Source organism: Cydia pomonella, chromosome 13 (genome assembly GCF_033807575.1).
Source record: "Cydia pomonella isolate Wapato2018A chromosome 13, ilCydPomo1, whole genome shotgun sequence".
Lineage (NCBI taxonomy): Eukaryota > Metazoa > Arthropoda > Insecta > Lepidoptera > Tortricidae > Cydia > Cydia pomonella.
In genome coordinates this window covers 6,599,105-6,618,469 of record NC_084715.1, presented here as the reverse complement: position 1 = coordinate 6,618,469, position 19,365 = coordinate 6,599,105, and the positions used below count along the sequence as shown (strand labels likewise).

The 19,365-nt window shown below is 37.9% G+C and overlaps 2 protein-coding genes across 2 annotated transcripts in view; both read right to left on the bottom strand.

The window, feature by feature from the left end:
- Positions 1-244: 244 nt before the first annotated feature.
- On the bottom strand, positions 245-5,927 carry LOC133524054 (uncharacterized). Its single transcript, XM_061859844.1, has one exon. The coding sequence runs from the start codon at positions 5,806-5,808 to the stop codon at positions 4,696-4,698; it is 1,113 nt and encodes a 370-aa protein (XP_061715828.1). The 5' UTR covers positions 5,809-5,927; the 3' UTR covers positions 245-4,695.
- LOC133524050 (WAS/WASL-interacting protein family member 1-like) overlaps positions 5,848-19,365 on the bottom strand; it is a 41,776-nt gene continuing 28,258 nt past the window's right edge. Inside the window, exons 3-8 of the mRNA XM_061859836.1 lie at positions 17,218-17,341; positions 16,541-16,763; positions 14,967-15,067; positions 12,684-12,826; positions 12,018-12,189; positions 5,848-6,068 (exon numbers count right to left, since the gene is read on the bottom strand). Coding sequence (XP_061715820.1) covers positions 5,977-6,068; positions 12,018-12,189; positions 12,684-12,826; positions 14,967-15,067; positions 16,541-16,763; positions 17,218-17,341 — 855 coding nt within the window. The 3' untranslated portion in view covers positions 5,848-5,976. The remainder of the gene's footprint in view (positions 6,069-12,017; positions 12,190-12,683; positions 12,827-14,966; positions 15,068-16,540; positions 16,764-17,217; positions 17,342-19,365) is intronic.

Here is a 19,365-nt window from a genome sequence, read left to right as displayed (position 1 = left end):
GGCCCCCAGTAGGTAACAACTGTTTTGATTCAACTCGTCACACCAAAATTTCCACCGTCACCACTGGGAACACCTGAGAAAAGTGACCTAGTGGTGAATTCCATATTTTACTAGGTTAAATACTAAAACACATTGTCGCTAAATCCTGGGAATATTTTTTTCTTGCCATTCACCGGTGGTAATACTTGAGAAAAAATCCCGCAATCTTCTAAAGAATCTTAGGAAGGAGGAAATAAAATAAATATTGTATTAAGTAGCCGTATATTGTTAAAGGTCTGGTCTGTACACATAACACGTTTATATAATAACTAGGGACTAAAAACTACACTGTTAGAAGACTGATAACACTAAAGTACATGGATTACAACAAGATTTCATAATGTATACAACTAATATCACCATTAAATAAATTGTTTCACCCAATAAACATTTGGTACAAAATTCACAACAGACAAAAGTCATAAGTAACCGAATGATTTCTATAAAATAATTTGACAACAAATGTTTAAATTTTATGGCAACTTTCTATAAATTATATAATAAGTATATAATCGATTACTAATAGGGAAGCATAAGTCGTCAGCCAATCAGAACAGATTATGAATAAAAATGACGGCGATCTGACCAATTAACATTTCAGGATCCTGCCGTAACGTCATTAAAGCATAAGATCCCTATCGATATTGTCGAGTTTAAATTCGAACCGCTGCCATTATCCTGAATTTTGGAAAATAACTTGCTGGTTTTGGTAATCTTAATCTAGTTTCCGCTCTCGGTATAAATCAGAATATGTGTAGCTGTACTACTTGGATTAATCTACAGAACGCAGTAACCTATGCGATGGAAAGAGATCGCAATAGGGACTGCGTGTTAGAGGTCTGCCACCAAAATCGAAAACGTAAGTATGCCATTATACTACGCGCCAATAGCACTTCTGTGCTGCCCCCTACAGTTTATGCACGCTCCTTAACCTTATGAATGCCACACGGCGAAGGAACATGCCGTGCCCCGGACGCAGGCGATCACGATTATTTAAGCCAAATTGAACTTTACGGAGCCCCGCGTTAGTCCCTATTGCATTGGCGAAACTGTCGGCTGTAGCCGTCGTTGGCGTGCTTGGCAAGTCTTTCAGATGTCGGTAGCGGTCAAAAGGTTAACGCTCTGGGGGCCTAGCCACGATGCCAATCGTTTGCGCGGTAACGAACGAAACGCTAATGTCTCTGTCGCACATGATAGAGAAACATTACCAATTTGTTCGGCGCAAACGATTGGCATCTTGGTTAGGCCCTCTGATGTGCGGAAACAACCTGGGATAATGACATCGGTTTGAACGTATATTACCCATAAACTCTTCAGTTTAAAGCGTAAGCTAAGCTAATCAGAGCAGTTACATAATACTTGGTCTGACGCAATAGTTCAAGGCTAGTTTTATTAAAAAACTACAAAATTTGAGCTTCTCCAGATCACAATAGGTTAATTAGTACTGTTACATGTCGCTAATCACTGGGTATATCAGTGCAGTGCAAATATACTGAAGATAATATAATTAACTGCTTAAGAATTCGTAGTAATACAAAAGTTGCCCTTACATTTTCTAAAACTATGCAACTTCCCGAAATGTACCTCTTCGCCTATGAATCTTCTGACAGTGAGAAATGTATGAAGTCACTAGTTACATTTCAGATTGAAAATGCGTAGGTACAGAATGGGCAATTCTAAAACAATGATCTTAAGATAACATTAGCGACATACCGCCCGATTCCAACTTTAAGAAACGTCAAAAATTTCTTAAAGATTGGTTATGTCAGTCATATGTATAGTAAAATTTTTTTAAGGTTGCAATAGCGGTCATTGACTTGACCCCTAACCCGAAATCGTAATTTTCTAGCGATAAATCATCTATCTATACAAAACTGTCGCAAAAAATTCATCGCTTGTGTATCATAATACAGGGTAGGATGGAGCCAAGAGCTCATTAGGTGCGTACGGGTGTCATTGCAAGTGTTAATTTAATGATAATATGTCATTTTTACATCCAAAAATAAATCTTAAATACGTTTAAGTCTGTTTGTTTATTTCTACATGGAGATGAAGTAATTTTTAATAATAAAAACATCAACTGAGCACTAACACCGCCGGCAGTACCCGCTAACTACTCAGCTATCCGCGGCCGGCGATACCACAGCCTTACATTTTATGAGTGTCGAGAGTCAGGGGTGGGGCACACTCGGTCCGGTTATATTTATTTTACTTTTCCAGTATCGTCTGGCGACAAGGCAATTTAAACCTTTTTATCTAAACCTACCTAATGTTATTTCAAAGACAACGTGGAGCCAATAACCAGATAATGGAAAATAACATTTTGAACTAGACACAAAAATATAAATAACAATATATGCATTTAGAAAGCGGGCCGGCCCTGCATCTACAGGGATTATCTTTTACTACTTAGTACAAACGTACAATGTAGCATTGACAAGTTATTGTAATTCGTATGTTCATGCACAAGTAATAAACTCGAAACTTCTTTGACAAAAACAAGTAGTTACTTTATCTGCGCTATCTTGTTTACGTCTTATCTTCCCATTAGACGTGGTGTTTTTGAAAACTCCCCCGACAGGTAAACCAAAATGCAATTAGAACCATTCGATAATTGTTCGTGGTACGTGGTGGTGTATACGCTTTTAGTTGTGATACTTATTTATATATTGAAGACTACCAGCTTATTTTTCTCTGTCTGTATCGGTATAGGTACTTCGGAACCTAACTAGTGGGTGCTAGTGGTCCTTGGAGTATGTCTCACTTTTTTGTCTAGTCGCGAAAGTGTTAACCAATAAATGTTATAACTGCCTATACCTACACGGAAATGTAAAAATTGTTTGTTTACTTTTATTTGAATACCTAAACATATAGAGTATGGTTACGTTTTACTTTCTTATGTTCGATAGCTAAACAATAAAAAATATAAATATTTTTCAAATACTTACCTTAATTCCTTTTTCTGTTCTATGAAAGAGTACTAATAAAATCACAACTCTATTATTTTAGGTTTGCGATTTCTGCTCCCTGTACTATGAAACACAAGGGATGACATTTTTGCGACAGTTTTGTATAGATAGATTATTTATCGCTAGAAAATTACGATTTCGGGATAAAGGTCAAGTCAATGACCGCTATTGCAACCTTAAAAAAATTTTACTATAATGTTTTTAAAAATAATATAAGTCTTTAAATATTTTGTATGTATACAGCTATATGTGTTTATTCTTAATGTAATATTGTTTAATCTTTCATGTTATGTATATAATTCTCTAAATTCAAAATTCTGGGCTAAATCACTCCTAAGTTTGTCCCTAATAAACTTGTCGTTGGCAAAGTGCCCTGGCAGCAAAAGCCAATCTAACAAAAAAAAGTAATGTTTTTATTTGAAGAAACTTCACTTTTGACAATGACTTAATCATCTAATCCATATCGTATCTTTAGCAAATGTTTAACGTATCTTAGTTCGAATCGGGCAGATAACCTTTTGACTATCAGAAGACTTATTGCATTCGTACAAATTCATAAGATAACCTACGAAAATAATCACAACCCTCCTACTAAGTGTGAAACACCCTTGGCACTTTCGTTACTGTTGGTGTTATAATAAGACTAGCAAAGGTTGCATCTCAATACTTTTAAATACTCGTTACTTCGTAAAAAGAGGATACAAAATTGAACCACACCACAACTATACCTAGCATAAACAATAGACCGCACACAGTGCATAGTTGAAGATATAGTGTAGCTGATTTAAGAACTGAAACCGCTAGATGGCGCTACAAGGCGCCATATATTTTCGTCGCAACTAGATTCTCTAGTGCTAAAGTTTGACAGTACAGTTACTGCAGTAGAGTAGCAATTATCGAAAGGGTTTTATAGATGGCGCCAGTATAGGTTTTACCTCTCTAGTTTTATTCTATGAGATTTGGCAAAATGAGCTAGCATCCAGGTCATAAAAAAAAAACAAGAATTGACAGGTAAAATTTATGCCGGCGCCATTTCTAAAACTTCGACCGGCCAACCCTATTCGTATGGCGTAGCGCTATGTAGTTCAGGTGTTAAAACCTCTACCGATATATTTTTCAACCACGTACGTCTTCTACAGTCTTGTCTATGATACCTAAGAAAAGAGGTAGACTAGTTATAACAGTAACGCTTATCGTGGAATAAACCTATTGCCTTGACTGCCTAAGATAGTCTACATGTATACTTAAAAATAAATGCACCATACAACCACAAATAACTAGCATAATCTGCACGAGAGTTTTTACGCAGAAAGTAGAAATATATATTTCGATAGAACTTCTAACCTCTCAAGTACTCCATTAAGGTTATTACAACCCAAACAATTCAAGATTTAATCTAACTAATCTACCTCTTCCCTAACCTGTAGGGCTAAGATGGTCGGCTCTTTATCATTTATCACCATGCCTGACACGTTCTAACAAGTATGTAAGCGCCAAAGTAACGGGCATAGTGACAAGTGATAAAAATGGAACCATGCTGCCACCGCTGGGGCCGAGCCAAAGTAACACTCGTTTATCGACGACGGTAAAAATGTTTCAGACATAAGAACGAGAAGTTACGTAATCATTTCGATGTGGCGTTTCTATAAACAAGTGTCACTTAGATTGGCTTCGTGTACTCTAACTTTTATCCTAAACGGTCAGGGGAAGGCGTAACGTTTGTGAAGACGTCTAGCGCGGGCGACGCCGAGCGCGCGAGGTCCGTACACGGCGTGTTGGCGCGCGTCATGTTCTCGAAGCGCTCCCGCATCGCGGCCACGTGACCCGCTATCACACACTCTTTCCTATCGTCCTCCTTTTCTACTGGCTCTTCTTGTACTTTATCAGCTCCCTCCAAGTCGGAGAGCAAGGACACTTCAGACGAAGCAGTGTAGTACATCTCACTTTCATGAGCTTGTCGCTCGTCAGACGTCACTGTCTCCTCTTCTATCTGCCCCGGCAGGGACACGCTGGAATCACTCCATCTCTCTACTGAACCCTCGTGTTTCTGCACTATCTCTGGGCTCACTATTTCTGACCTAGATGAGGGATCACTCCATCTGTCTTGAGTCTCTACTTTCGCTCTTTGCACCAATTCTGGACTTACTATTTCTGACCTCAAAGAAGGATCACTCCATCTATCTTGAGTCTCTACTTTCGCTCTTTGCACAAATTCTGGACTTACTATTTCTGATCTAGACGATGGATCACTCCATCTATCTTGCGTCTCGGCTTTGGCTTTCTGCAATACTTCCTGTTGACTCGCTGTGTCTCTAGTCGACCTCTCACTGTTATCGTGCGTTTTCTGCTCCAATTCTAATTTTTCTAACCTCGAAGTCTCGCTCCATCTATCGTGCTCAGTTATCTGAACTTCCGCTTGCGGATATCTCCACGTTTCCGCTATATACGTCGCGGCCGTACTCACGACTACATCCTCCGGCGAAACCACCTCTAACCTAGAAACGGATTGTCGCCACGTCTCCGTATTGTAGTGCTCCACTTTCTTAAATATAACTTCGCTCGGATCCGCCGTTTCCACCTGACACGCGACGTACCAGTCGGGGTCGCTCTCAACTTCTTCGACTACCGTTTCTTCGGGGATCGTCTCCTCAGTTATGAGCGCGTCGACTAAATCAACGCTGCCCGACTGGGAGCAGCTTTCGAAAGTTTCCTCGTCATAGCTGGACGTTTTCATCGTGTCGCAGAGTTTATTGATGGCGTCGACAACGTCTCTCAAGTCGCTGACGTCATCGGAAGGCATGGTGACTTCTTCAATCGGGAGGAGGTTCCTATCCTTGGCGGCGATGGTGTTGGCGGGGAAGAGCAACGCGTGCGCGACGGAGAGCAGCGCGTGCGCGGGGTGTGCGTCGGGCGCGAGGTGCGCGGTGTTGGCGGAGGCGGGGGGGGCGGGGGGCGCCCCCCGCGCGCGCTAGCAGGCGCTGGACGTGCCCGACCAGCCCGCCAGCGGCACGCCCAGTGGCGGCGGCGGCGCCTGCGCCTTGCTCGTCGGGTGCGCGCGCGCTGCACATCCACATATCGTAAGTAGGTGTTTGGGATAAACACAAACGGTAAGTATCGACAAACTAAATATAACCAAAAGTTTGCAATTTATGACCGAGTGATTCAAAAAAACCAAACTAATTTTGTAATGTCCCCGCTTCAACATCATTCGCATTTCGAATATTTAGTTTCTCGATAATCGATACCCATTGAAAAAAACTAACACAAAATTCAGATTAAAAAACACAGAATTTAAAAAACCATTTTTGGATATTATACTATACTCAGTTAGGTCATATGTTCGGTCACAAAGGTTTTGACTGATAACATGTAATACAAAGCATTTAATAAAAAAAAAAGATTGCCATGATTTAAAAGCTTCTTTTACACTGATCATAACGTTATATAATTAGCTTAAAGTTTACATCGCGTCTTTATTTACCAGTTTACTTAGTTTACTTTGGGATTAGCGTTAGACGCGAATAACCAGCTGGATTGTGAAAAATTATACTTTACAAAAGGGAGTAAAAATCAGTGTAACATTAATTAAATAGGTACAATTGTTTATTTTTATGAATCTATTTTATTATAACGTTATTTTATCACCAGCATTTAGTTCTCTGCCAAGTGTGTAGTTCACCCTTCAAACTTGGAGTACTTTTTAGGCTAATTTTTGACTGCCATCCAACGAATAGGTTTGGTAAAACACGTACAGTTGCAATTGTGGTAATACCATTACACATGAATTATATATTTTAAGAAAGATAATAGATTCAGCTTTTGTTTTATGTAAGATGTAATTCAACCAAGTAAAAAATAAATAAATAAATGAGGATCGAAATCACCTAGAAAACACGTCGCGTATTTTTTGCATGTTTTTTTATAAGTAACATTTTTCCGAATATTACATAGAATTATGCAAAACTGAGACAGCAAATTACGTTGAGTTATATTGTAAGTAAAATAGGCTTTCACCCCATATGGGTATACATATATGAATAATAAGGAATCTGTACCTATAGCTTTTTTATCAGTCCAAACCTTTGTGACAGAACTTATGACCTGACTACGTAAATACCTAGTGGCCATCAAATAGGTGTATCAGAGCTAACAAAACTCGTACCAACATTAAAACTCCACTTATCAAGGGATTAGGATATTTAACCTCCGAAGGCATTATGTCCTACTACTACTTATTTCATTTTCATATTAAATAGTTGAATTTGTTTCGTTCGATTAAAAAACAAAAATTTAATTCTTACAGAATAAAAAAATATTCCAATTTCAATGCAATTTCGTTATGTATGGTAGCCCAATATAGGTATTCTGGCAAACACAACTTGTCAGTCAATAAGAACCAGGAAAATTATATTCATCCCTTTCTTTTGGGTACTAGTACTAACGTAAGACAAAGACAGTATAATTCTATCTGTCGATTTTGAAATGAGACAGTCCTGGGCAAAACTATAAATAAAAGTTAAATATTTGCCGACAGTTGCCAATACCGATTTGATGCCAACTTGTCACTAAGAGCAATTCAGAATACACAAGCTTTTAATATAAATAAGTATTATGTACATTTGTTATCGTTTTAAACCAAACTATGAAATAGTTTTATCTCACTAAAGCGGGTTGAACATATTTGTGCGCAATTAACTCGTAAGCGCTCCTAAGTTAACGCACACAAGTATTGCCACTAAAGCTTTTCACTAAAGCTGATCTTTTTATAAAACATTAAATATTCACACAATCTAGCTGCAGTAGGTATACGCAAGTGCAGCCAAATTTTGTGAAAGTACCTAGCGTTATAGGCATAAGATAGCAAAATTTCTCGTCATTGCTATGATCTTAAAAATAGAATATTCCTAGTATTTCTTGTTCTTCAATAACTTAATCAAAGTGTTCTCATGCCGACGTGCCGTGCAATGGTGCAGATAACATGCGATGCGCGTGCAGATGTAAATGAGCACTAATATAGCTTCCGTCTCCACGTCCTTTTTTACACTCATAGAATAATGAAAATTCGAAAAACAGTTTCAAGGCGCGAGTTTGTTTCAAAAACGTGAAAACGTTAAAAGATAGTCAACGTATAGAAGCGATAGTAAGCCACTAAACCTACTACCTAAAACTAGCGACATAATCCCCGTAGTTTGCTTAACTACCTCTTTCGGTCCCGAAATCCTTGTACCTTTTATTCAATGGTACTCAATAAAGTTCAAGCTTGGTGGAACCATAATATTAATCAAGAGATCGCTTCTATACGCTTTTATGAGTTTAATGTCATGCTAAACTACTGCCTATAAACACGAAGCACAATGCAAGTGAGCCCTAAATAAGTAAATATATAAACTAAAACTAACATGCTCTAAGAAATTAATTAAACTTACCCATTGACATGCTGTTCGCATTCTGCGGACCACAACACTTACGTACGACATCATACAACGAATAGGTAGCAACGCGACGACTACCGCTCAAATATATATCATATTTATTATTAAACTTTATACTTTGCCAATTTAATCAATGTTTTAGAATATAAACAATTAGGTACCACATTACTATTAATAAAAATGTTCTAGGGCCAGTTTTGAGTTAACAGAGTCATAAACATGTATAGTCTCTGAGCACCGTCTACGAGATTCGGTTTGGTCCTATGGTTTACTAGCGGAGAACGCTATTTAAAACATAGTCCGTCATTTCCTTGTCATTGTAATGATAACAGGTCATATGCATTAATTCATTTACTATTCAAATGTTACGAAATAGAATTAGATTAACTTATGGTACCTAATCAGTATTAAAAAAGAGATAAAACTAAACTATAATAAATATACTAATTTTATAACTTAAAATTCAAAAGACAACAATATACCTATATGTAGTCGGAAGCATGAAAGGAACAGACACAAAATAAGCATCAACGATGTTAGGATTAATGAAATACATGATAACTCTTCAATAATAATTACTCTTTTATTTAAAAATAATAATGTAAATAATTATTAAGCATCGTACCACATCACTGTATCACAATACCTGTTCTCAGTACAAAAAGCTTTAAAGGTTGCTTCATTTCTTAACAGTGCAAATTAATAAATGTAAATGAGTACCTATCTAATTTATAAAATTGGACCTAGACAACGTCAGTAACCTGTTGTACTTTATATAGTACAAATTAAATTTAAAAATATTTCAAGAAATATAAAAAAATAAAACTCCACTGATATTTTTTTTTATATTTTTATATGTTATCGGGTTCGATTTACCAGAATAACATCACCAACAGAATTTTTACGCTAGTTAAGAAAGGTTGCAACCTTTGGAACTAAAATTATAATGTGAATAACTTCAAGCCGTCAACAATTACACAAATTCGCAGTACATGGCACCTCACTATTAAAATAATAGATCACAAAGGACATACGTATTTTTACACATTCCTAATTAACGAGGGCAATCGCTAGTAAAATGTTAATCGTATACTTTTTATACTTTGGTTTTACTTATCGATTAAAGAAATCCAAATAAATGTGGTATTTTCTGATGAAAATTGCATAAAAAATACGTAGAACAACGGCAACATTTAACGTTCACTATTCGAATTTTTTTTTTTTGTAAAAAACAATAGGACGGAAAAATAAATACTGAAACTTTGAAAAGCCTAAAATAGTGGACATCACCGAGCATGCATGTAATAAAATTATGTTTATCAGTTTACTATTTATTATAAGAAAATAGAGTAATCTTGCGAGTGCTTGCGTTTAACTCTCTTATCAAAATGAAAGCAGATTTCGATTCAATTATAAGATTTATTTAAATATCATGAACGCGACAAGAAAATACAAGGAAAAGTAAATGGAATTTAATACATATTTATATTTATTTACTAGCGATTGCCTCTCAGTCGGGATAAAACTTTGCGTTACAGCGACTAAACTACATATACATACGATTAATATAATGACTCAACGTAAACATAATTAAACATCTACATATTTATTAAGAAAAATAATTTATTCTACCTTAATAGAAACTTACTAACAAATATATGTTTGGTCTGAAATGACTGAATTTTGAAGCCAATGGAACCAAACTCCCGTGGGGTTAATTTGAAACTTCGATGATCAGTGAAACACTCCGTGGTTGTGAGATGTTGAAATGTGGATGAAAGTGAAAACACTTTGTGAAAAACGCAAATTTTATTCAGACTTTGAAATAAATGCAATTTTTAAATGGGAGTTTCTTTTTTAATTAAATAAATAAATTTATGAAGCAATAGGGATATTTAAATTGAAATACATCTTTGAAAATATTCATAGTCAAAAAGTGCAAAAGTAAAATTATTCGAAAACTATTATCCCTTACACATGCATCGTGCATTGAGGCATTTCTGACAGTCACAAAGCAAAGCATTGACAAATAATTATTAGAAAGTCTAAAACATTTTCGCAATTCCCTTTTAAGTGATCTCGGTTTAAAATCAGTATCGAATCACTTGTAAGAAATGCCTCACTTGAAAAAGGAAGCAAAAGGCTTAATTTTGTAAAACTTCTACAAAAGTTTCGATAATTTGGTATGTAACGGATAACGATATAAAATGACTCTTATTAACTAACTACATACGTCCTAATTATTATGTCAACACATGACTTGTACCTATTGCACTTACTGTATAGTATGTACCATGTACATAATAATACTAATTTGATACAAATCTACGCAAATGTGCGTATATATAAACGAAATGGAATAATTCTAGGCAGTTTAAGTTAAATAATAGTAATACATTTAATCACTATTTATATGCTTAAATAAACCGTCTCATATCTTAGTAAGTGCACTTTGTATAACAACAACTCTCCTAAACAACTTTTGTTCTAGAACTAACTACTTTTTCGACGTTTTGTCTTAACTTCGTCCTGCAATTGGTTAACCGTATTGCAGCGAGATAAGGTATAATTGTCACTAACAGTGTTCGATTTATCACTACTTTCATTACTTATAAATTTACATAATATAAAAGTAAGTATTAAGTGAATGCCACTGAACTCTATTATGTACTATCTATATCGGTTATCCTTCAACTAATTTCTTGGAACTTAGCACCAATGGGCCTATCTAAGGTACCTGAATTCGCATGTACTATATGAAGTACATATTATATTTTAAAGAAACATTACCAAATTATTTTCTCTCGACAAATGAAGCAGGTATTTTCCAGTGTTCATTTAGCTCTATGAAAAACAATAAGTTGGGGCTTGTGTGCTAGGTGTAGGACGGTAGGCAGACGGTTAGGATGGGTTTCGAGAGTAGTCATGTTTTCCAGCACAATATTTATTAAGTATGTCTGTCTAAATTTCTTAGCGTCCTTACTTTAGAATTTGTCGTTGCAGAGAATCGGCTGATCGAGTAAAACTGTTTTGGCTCTTGGATCCCAGAGGCCTTGGCCAGAGATTGATTTTTGGAGAACAAGCCCTTGTCTTGTTCTTACTTTAGGATTAATAGGCTCGTTTCTTCTAAAGTAAACTGTAATATGGCAATCGCTACTCCAGTTTAAAAGTTAATACAAAATAGAAGTCAGTGGTTCACAGTTCGTGTCATAATAATATTTTAAAACAAAAAATGCCTTTCGTTTTTTGCACGAGATGCCGCTCGTATGTACGTTTTCTTGAAGAAAACGCCAGTGTTGTAATAACAATTACCTAGATTAATGTGTTATCTAGATTATTGTTTCATATTTATAACTAACTATTGTGGCGCAGTGATCCAAAGAGGGTCTTCATATTTATTATAAAAGTATTTTTTTTAAATTGATTGGTTCTTGTGAGGGTGTTGGCATAACACGTTAGTATTATATCGGAAGTAACGGGCGATAATCCGACAACGCCACGCACATACGAGCCGCATCATGTATCTATATGTACGAGTACCAAGTAGCAGTCGAGTGTCGTGATCACGCATACTTACCGGCGGCGGTGGCGCTGGAGTAGCCCTTGACGATGCGCAGGAAGGGGTCGGGCGGCGGGAAGCGCTGCGGCGGGTGGAACAGCTCCGCGAAGCGCGCCTCCAGCTCCGGCGCGCGCACCGACGAGCCGCGCACCGGCGGCGGCGGCGCCGGGCTCTCCTCGTGCACCGAGCTCTGAAGGGTTCATTCATTCCTTCGTTACTACCGAGGCCTGCCTGGGCCAGGTCGTTGCAGAGAATCGGCTGATTGAGTAAAACTGTTTTGGCTCATGGATCTCAGAGGCCTTTATAAAGGATAAATTCCAACATTTATTTTTGGAGAAAAAGACAAGGGACCTAATTTAAAAACAAAACAACAGCTTCAGCGATTCAGGAGGTTAAATTAAGGTATATCGAGGGCACTTGGCTTATGGCTCATGGGTATAATAGCACCGTTGAAAAGGTTTCATGAATTTTATATTTTCTCATTGGAAATTGTATTAAAGTGCATTCATAATTATACATTTTACTATTAAAGTACCAACTTTAGAAACAAACATCTAATATTCCATTTCGGCCGGCGTTGGTGATGAGGCGGTGCGGGCGCGGGCATTCGTTTTGGCGCCAGCGTACGGCGGTCGGCGACAGCAATGAGCGTGCGTTTCGTGGCAGAGGTGTAACTGTACTCACGTGTTGCCTGTGGTGAGGCGGCGGCGGCGGCGGGGGCTGCGCCAGCGAGGCGTTGCGCGCGGGCGGCGGCGGCGGCGCGCCGGGCGGCGGCGGCGGCGGGCACACGCCGGGCGGCCGCAGCCCTCGGGACACTCGCATTGTGCCTGCATAGACACATATGTCGATTCATTTACAACGTCTTATATTCCTATACCAAATAATAGTGCCACCTCGAAAACGTTCAGTAAAGCCCTCAGCACACGGAGTGTAAGCGTATCGTGAAAAACGTTACAGGTAAGAGACGCGTAGAGTTCTGGGCACCAAGCGTCGCGTAAGCGTAATATAAGTGAAAATGTTTTATAATCTCATTAGTTCAAATCATGGCGTCGCTGGCATCAGATGTCTTCGGCGGATATACGTCTATATCGACGATCTTACTTTCTCGTCATATGAAAAAGATATTTTATTGTTCGATTTTGTCAGAAATTTTGTTTTTTACGCCTACTACGCTACGACAGAAATCTCATACGCTACGCTACGACGGCACTTCGAGTACGGACTTGTTTGAAGTTGTATCGTACTTTGATAAATTTTAGAGTTTGGCGCAATTTGTTTACGTTCCTAATATACGTAAAAATAGGAAATTAAAATATAATAATTGATTTTTTCTCTTTTTTCAGCGTACCAAATAAAAAAAATACGTACTTATATTATTTCAAAAATAAATAAAAACAACACGATCAAAGTTATATTGAGAATAGGGGTTACTTTGAAACCACTACTTTTTTTACTGAAAATCTTATGTAAACCCTAAAACAATAACTTTACTTATCATCGCACTTAGTACCAGATTTTTAATTCCAACTGTTAACCGTTTCAGTAAATATGATCTGTGCACTCGGGTTTTTGATATGTTGCCTTAAAACTTATTGTATAATGTTCTATAACAAATCTCGTATGCTTCTGATGTGGCACGAATATATTTTTTTCCCGTCACTATGTCTCCGAGTGCATCATAGAGTTGTACTTCCTGATATTTTTTTGTAGTTTCGTGACCCATTGTTGTTTGTAATCTCTGGCATGTTTTCTATAAAAAAATGTTTATTTATTTATTATAAATACCCTCGTGGCCTCACGCGCGTATAATAAAAAAACTAAAGCAAAGCAGTAGGATAAAATATATTCTATTCCTACCCAGAAATTTCGTGCTATAGTATAGTAGAGCAGTTCCGGAGATCAACCCCTACATACAAACTTAGAATTACTACAACCTCTACTACAGACTCACAAACGACACCTATTTATTACATAAATATTGAAAGTATACATGAAAAAACCCGAAGATCCCAAAAATAATTCCTAGTGTTAACAGTAACAAACACAATGATTACAGAATCATTTGATCAATTTCACCACGTATAAGTGATCAAAGACACCCCGACTCATGGATTCCCCGGCTACGTGCGCATGTATAGGTTGTCGAATTCAGATTTTTTTAACTCACGAATAAACACTGATTAACCTAAGACATCATAAAAATACATGTATTAATTATTGAGACAAGTACAGTCAAAGTTTTTCAACCAATAAAATCAGGAAGAACAGCGTACTTTCCATTAATATGTTTTGTCTAGACTAGACTAGAATAATAGTATTACACGCGCACCCGGTCACTATGCGGTGAAACAACTATCAGTCTTACCAAAACAGAAAAAAAGAACTGCTAAGGTGTTATTCAACTCGTTAAAACAAGCACTTTAGTAGCGGATGGAAGTTGTTATCAAAGTCGACCCGTAAATCAAAGTAACCCCGGTTTACGGTACGTGCTCGTAGCGTAGCGCTCTCGTTCTAGTCGTTCTACACGCCTATTACGCTTACGCGTCTCTTACGCTTACGCTCCGTGTGCTGAAGGCCTAACTGTACCTTGGTATCGATAAGATTCAACATTGATGTTTGATGTGGGTATGTGAACTAAGCAATGAGCGATTCAAATAATAATCCAGTGCGTGCCGTCTTCACTACTCGTATTCATGTTCAAGCAATGCCTATAATCAAAAATGGTTCCTCTGTTTTTAGCTTTGTGTTTATTATGATTTCGATTTTTCTCACGGTGCTTCCTCGTAAATTTTGAGTCCTTTTGCTCGTAAGTATTGTAAGACAAAGTCATTCCCAAAACTCCCGATTTGAGTTTTATACGCAGCTGGGTTATATTAAAGTAGGTACACTGAACAAGGCTAAAAGTAATCCTGTAATAGGTACGCAAATTCTCTCCAATATTAAAAAACGAAGAAAAGATCGTCTTACCGAAATGTGAAGCCGGATTCTTGGTCCCGATGGGCGGGTTGGCGGGCGGCAGCTGCGGCGGCCGCGACCCCACCGGCGACGGCGGCGACACCGGCGGCGACCTGGAACAACCGTTTCGATATTAATGTCATTCTTGAATGCCCAGGGGTGGCAGAATACCGGGCACAATACCTCGGTTCTCCGGGGTATCTCCCAGAAGTCGTCGGCAATATCAAGGGTCTGCTAGGCTTCCTGGTAGAGTTGGGTTGGCAGGAGTAGTGCCGTCAACCCACCATCACGCAAAATAGACGCGAATTGCTACGTCGAGTTGCGGAAACCTAGCCCGCGAATACGAATACGAATCGATATTAATGACCGAATAGCGGCGATCAGTTAGTGAGGATTTTCTTCGACATAAAATCGGCGTCAGTGTGAAAAGTCAGCGATCAACAATAAGCATATATCTTATTCTCTAGGGATCTTCACGTATGATTCTTCCGCGAGAAAATAGACTCGTTTGTCCTCTCGCTTCATTTGTTACTTTGTGGTTGGACAATTGTTCACACAGAGTTGTCATGTTCACTGCGGTTATCCCGTGACTTAATAAAGCCCACAACTGTATTTGCACTCTCAGAAAGCTTACAGTCTGGCTGACTGTCTGGTTAACGTTAACCTTTTGAACGCTTTATGTCATAAACACAAACATCACTCAAACGCCAAGCTCCCGGGCGCAAGCGCGAGCTAATGTAAACCTTACTCGAAAGTGTGAAGGTTACTTTGACAGCGTACGTCATGACACCTATAGTTGTCCTTGGCGCTGTCGGCACGACTAGTAATGACGCCTTTAGGGGTACTAGGCGTTCAAATGGTTAATTATGGCGCATAATTATAATATAACCGTAATTTCATAGAAACTGTGAAACCACTTTATCGAATGTAACTTACGATCAGTACGATCGATCGTTGAAACAACTGGTATTTAAAACACTGCAAAATAAGCAGTCTCAAATATTATGTCTGTACTAAGAGGCCACGAACGAATCTGATATGACTTATTGATAAACTTGATAAACTATGAATCTCATTGATAATCGACTAACCGAGATGGCATAAAAACCAAAATACAAAGTGGAAAAATCGACGTAGATAGCTCGAACAAGGGTAAAGGTCAATAAAGGCCAATGGTTGCTCTTACGAAGCAAGGACTAATTTTAACTTGACAACATGTCGGCCTATATGTGGGCTAATATTTTAACAAATATTAGAGGAAAAATAAAACCTACTAAATATCGGCTTGAAAGATGCCACATTTGGATGATCGGCGGCAGATCTGACAAGTCAGCATGTAATATCTTACCTCAGTTATGGCATATACCTGTTTTTTGTATATAAAAAACCAGATGACATAGACACTATCTGTATTTATTCCGTGAACATAGAGATTTCGGTGCTTAATTTCTGACAATTTCAGCCCATATCTGGAGCCACTAAGTATTCAATTTTATTTTACCTTGACAATAAGGTGGTCCACAAAGGCGAAAAATAACATCAAGTAAGTCTTATACACATTGAAAAATACTCTGAAGTGTTCTCACCTGGGCACTCGCATGCTCTGCGCCCTGCCGGCCATCTTTCCACCATTAATGTTAAGCTTCTTGGGCGGCGGGCTCGGCCGGTCCGGCGGGTTGGCCGGCGGCCGCGGCGCCAGGTTCGGCTTGCCGTGGCTGATTCGAGGCCGCTCTGACAAGTCCGAGGTTGAGAGTGACGCGCAGGGGGTTGGCGTTGTGGGGGCTGAAGTTAGTGACGTCATGCTGCCTCCTGCAAGACACAAACATTTGTCAAAATATGAGACCTCAAATGAAATAAACGGAGATAACAATGTCATACTTGTACCCTCCTACAGCCCACAGTCCTTCCCATATAACTTAACCCACATTCAATAGAAACGGAGTTGCATTTCTTCTGTTTTATTCTTAACAAAATTGTACCCGTCAGTTGAATTCTTACTACTTAGCCTCGTCTGATAAGTAAAGAATCTAAGATAACGAGTCTGGAGTTGAAGTATCAACGCGCAGCAGGGGCAGAGTGCAGCGCATGGTGTAGCGTGGAAGCGACAGGCGCTTGCATATTATGGGTCTTACTGGAATCCTCATAAGAAGTCACAACATTCTCTTACAAACATCCTCAGATATCCCATAACTCTATCATTAGTTACCCTTTACAGGCTTTTGCTGGTTGTAAAGGTTAACTAAACCAGTGTTGCTGTCCTTACCTAGCGCAACAGGGGTCGCAGAGTGCAGCGCACTCTTGTTGCGGTGTAGCGTGGACGCGACAGGCGCTTGCATGTTCTGGATTCGCTCCGCCACGCCACCAGTTAGCACTGAGTCTGATGAACTCTGGAAAGAAAATAGTTCCTGTTGAAATTACATCTTGTAGCTAAGCTAGGATATTCAATACGAGGTCAATCGGGAAATTTTTACTGTTGGAGTAAATGATAGATAAATTAGATAAATAAACACTTTATTCATTTCCACAACATACACGCTAATTAACAAGAGAGAATTATTAAACATTGGCATGTAAATAATTTTAAAGAAAAATAATATTAAAATTACACGATATGAACGAAAAAAACATAAAAGGATATCATGGCAGAGAATTGGCGCTGGCTCAGCATGTTGATGCAGCAAGCCACATCACTGATATTCTACCAGGACCTTACATAAAAGTCTGTGCAATGCTTTATGATTATGATGCACTAAATGAGTTGTCTTCAATTATAAAATATAGGGTTAGATGCATTTTCAATATGCAATCAACAACATCCTGACAAGTACACCTTAGGTACTTTTAACATTTTCTTGTAATACTGAAGAAAGTGCACGTAAGCTTTATGAGAAAATTATTACTACACTTTTCGCCTTATCTGAGTTATCTCTTTAAGTATAAGGTGTGAAACCTGGGCGTGCTAATTATCATTATGTTTTACACCTCTTTAGATAAGACAAAAAAGAGCGATCAACGTATTTGACTACCTATGCTTTGTTTTTGAAAGTGAAAATTAAATTTTTAGAATGGTCTCATGTCTTAGAACAAATTCTAGACATTTTTCAGTTGCAGTAACTATATCACAAATGAATTATTGTGATAGGTGTATGAAAACTTAACTTTGAATAATTATTTTGAATTACCTGGTTTTAGAATATTTTATATTTTAAATGATTCATAAAGGAAAGTAAAGCCAGCGACATCGGACAAGATTGCAGTTACGAGATAACCTCACTGGTGACTAACATGTTTATTTATATTACGTGTCGGTTATTATGACTCACTTTGTTTACTAATAATCACTATTACTCGTAAATGGTAGTGTTCTACATTAGTTTATACAACAGAGGTTATGTAAACGAAAGTAATTCGTGAAAAATTCCATTTTAAAAATGATAAGTACTTATTGTTTCAGTCCCTGTCCGCTTCAACAACTAGTCTACTATATGTACCTACCGCGGACAGATAGAAGATCCTCAAATTCGTTACTTGCTCATAGTTTTTTAAGGAACATTAGGATTCTGCTAAATGTTCTCAACAAAGGACATTTGTTACTTTTTCAGAATTATCTGCAGAAACCACATGAAATAGGGTATTCTTTATTGAGAATATGGGGCAGGACGTGGTGCAAATTGCTCTTTTAGCAACGTTTCTGTTTCGAATGACTTTAGCGATCTATTACAACTTAATTCATTTTCTATTTTTCAGAATCAGAATCAGAATTGTTTATTGCACTCATGTTAGCACTCATGTCATGTTTCTCATTATACATGCTTCTTAAGTCCTAAGTTAAGCCTCTTGATTTGTAGTGTAAATCTTTTTATTTCACGTTTAGTTCATAATATTTCAATGAATTTATTGACTAGGTACTTAACCAACTTCTCGAAAATGCTAAAAACATTACTTTGCTGTGCAAATAAATAATAAGATTTTTTTAAATGTCTTTCCCATCACTGAACAATGATGTTCCGGACATTTGGGAGTCATGCACGACACCAAAGCCAACACGTAGAGGCCCTTTTGACACTTTAATGAGACGTAAGGGGTACACCGACCGCCGGATGTTGCCCTTGCCCGTGTCATGTGACGCACGCAGAGGCAGCACCCGCCAGGGTGTAAAGACTATTAGTAGTTTATTTATTATTATGATCCTAAATAATCACTATTTTACGTTTTATGGTGCTAGTTTCCCACGGTGAATGATAACGTGTAGGTTTTTAGGCTGGTGCTTGTGTTACCGTAAACTTCCGCAAAATTACTTACCATACCATACTCCACCAAATAGCTGTATATTTAATTCCTAATAATGGGAGAAAGGAGGCCATTATTAGAAGGCAATTAGTAATTAAATAGACAGCTATGGACTCATTTC

Excerpts from the sequence above, each read along its gene's own strand:
- LOC133524054 (XM_061859844.1), bottom strand. The coding sequence starts at position 5,808 with ATGCCTTCCGATGACGTCAGCGACTTGAGAGACGTTGTCGACGCCATC.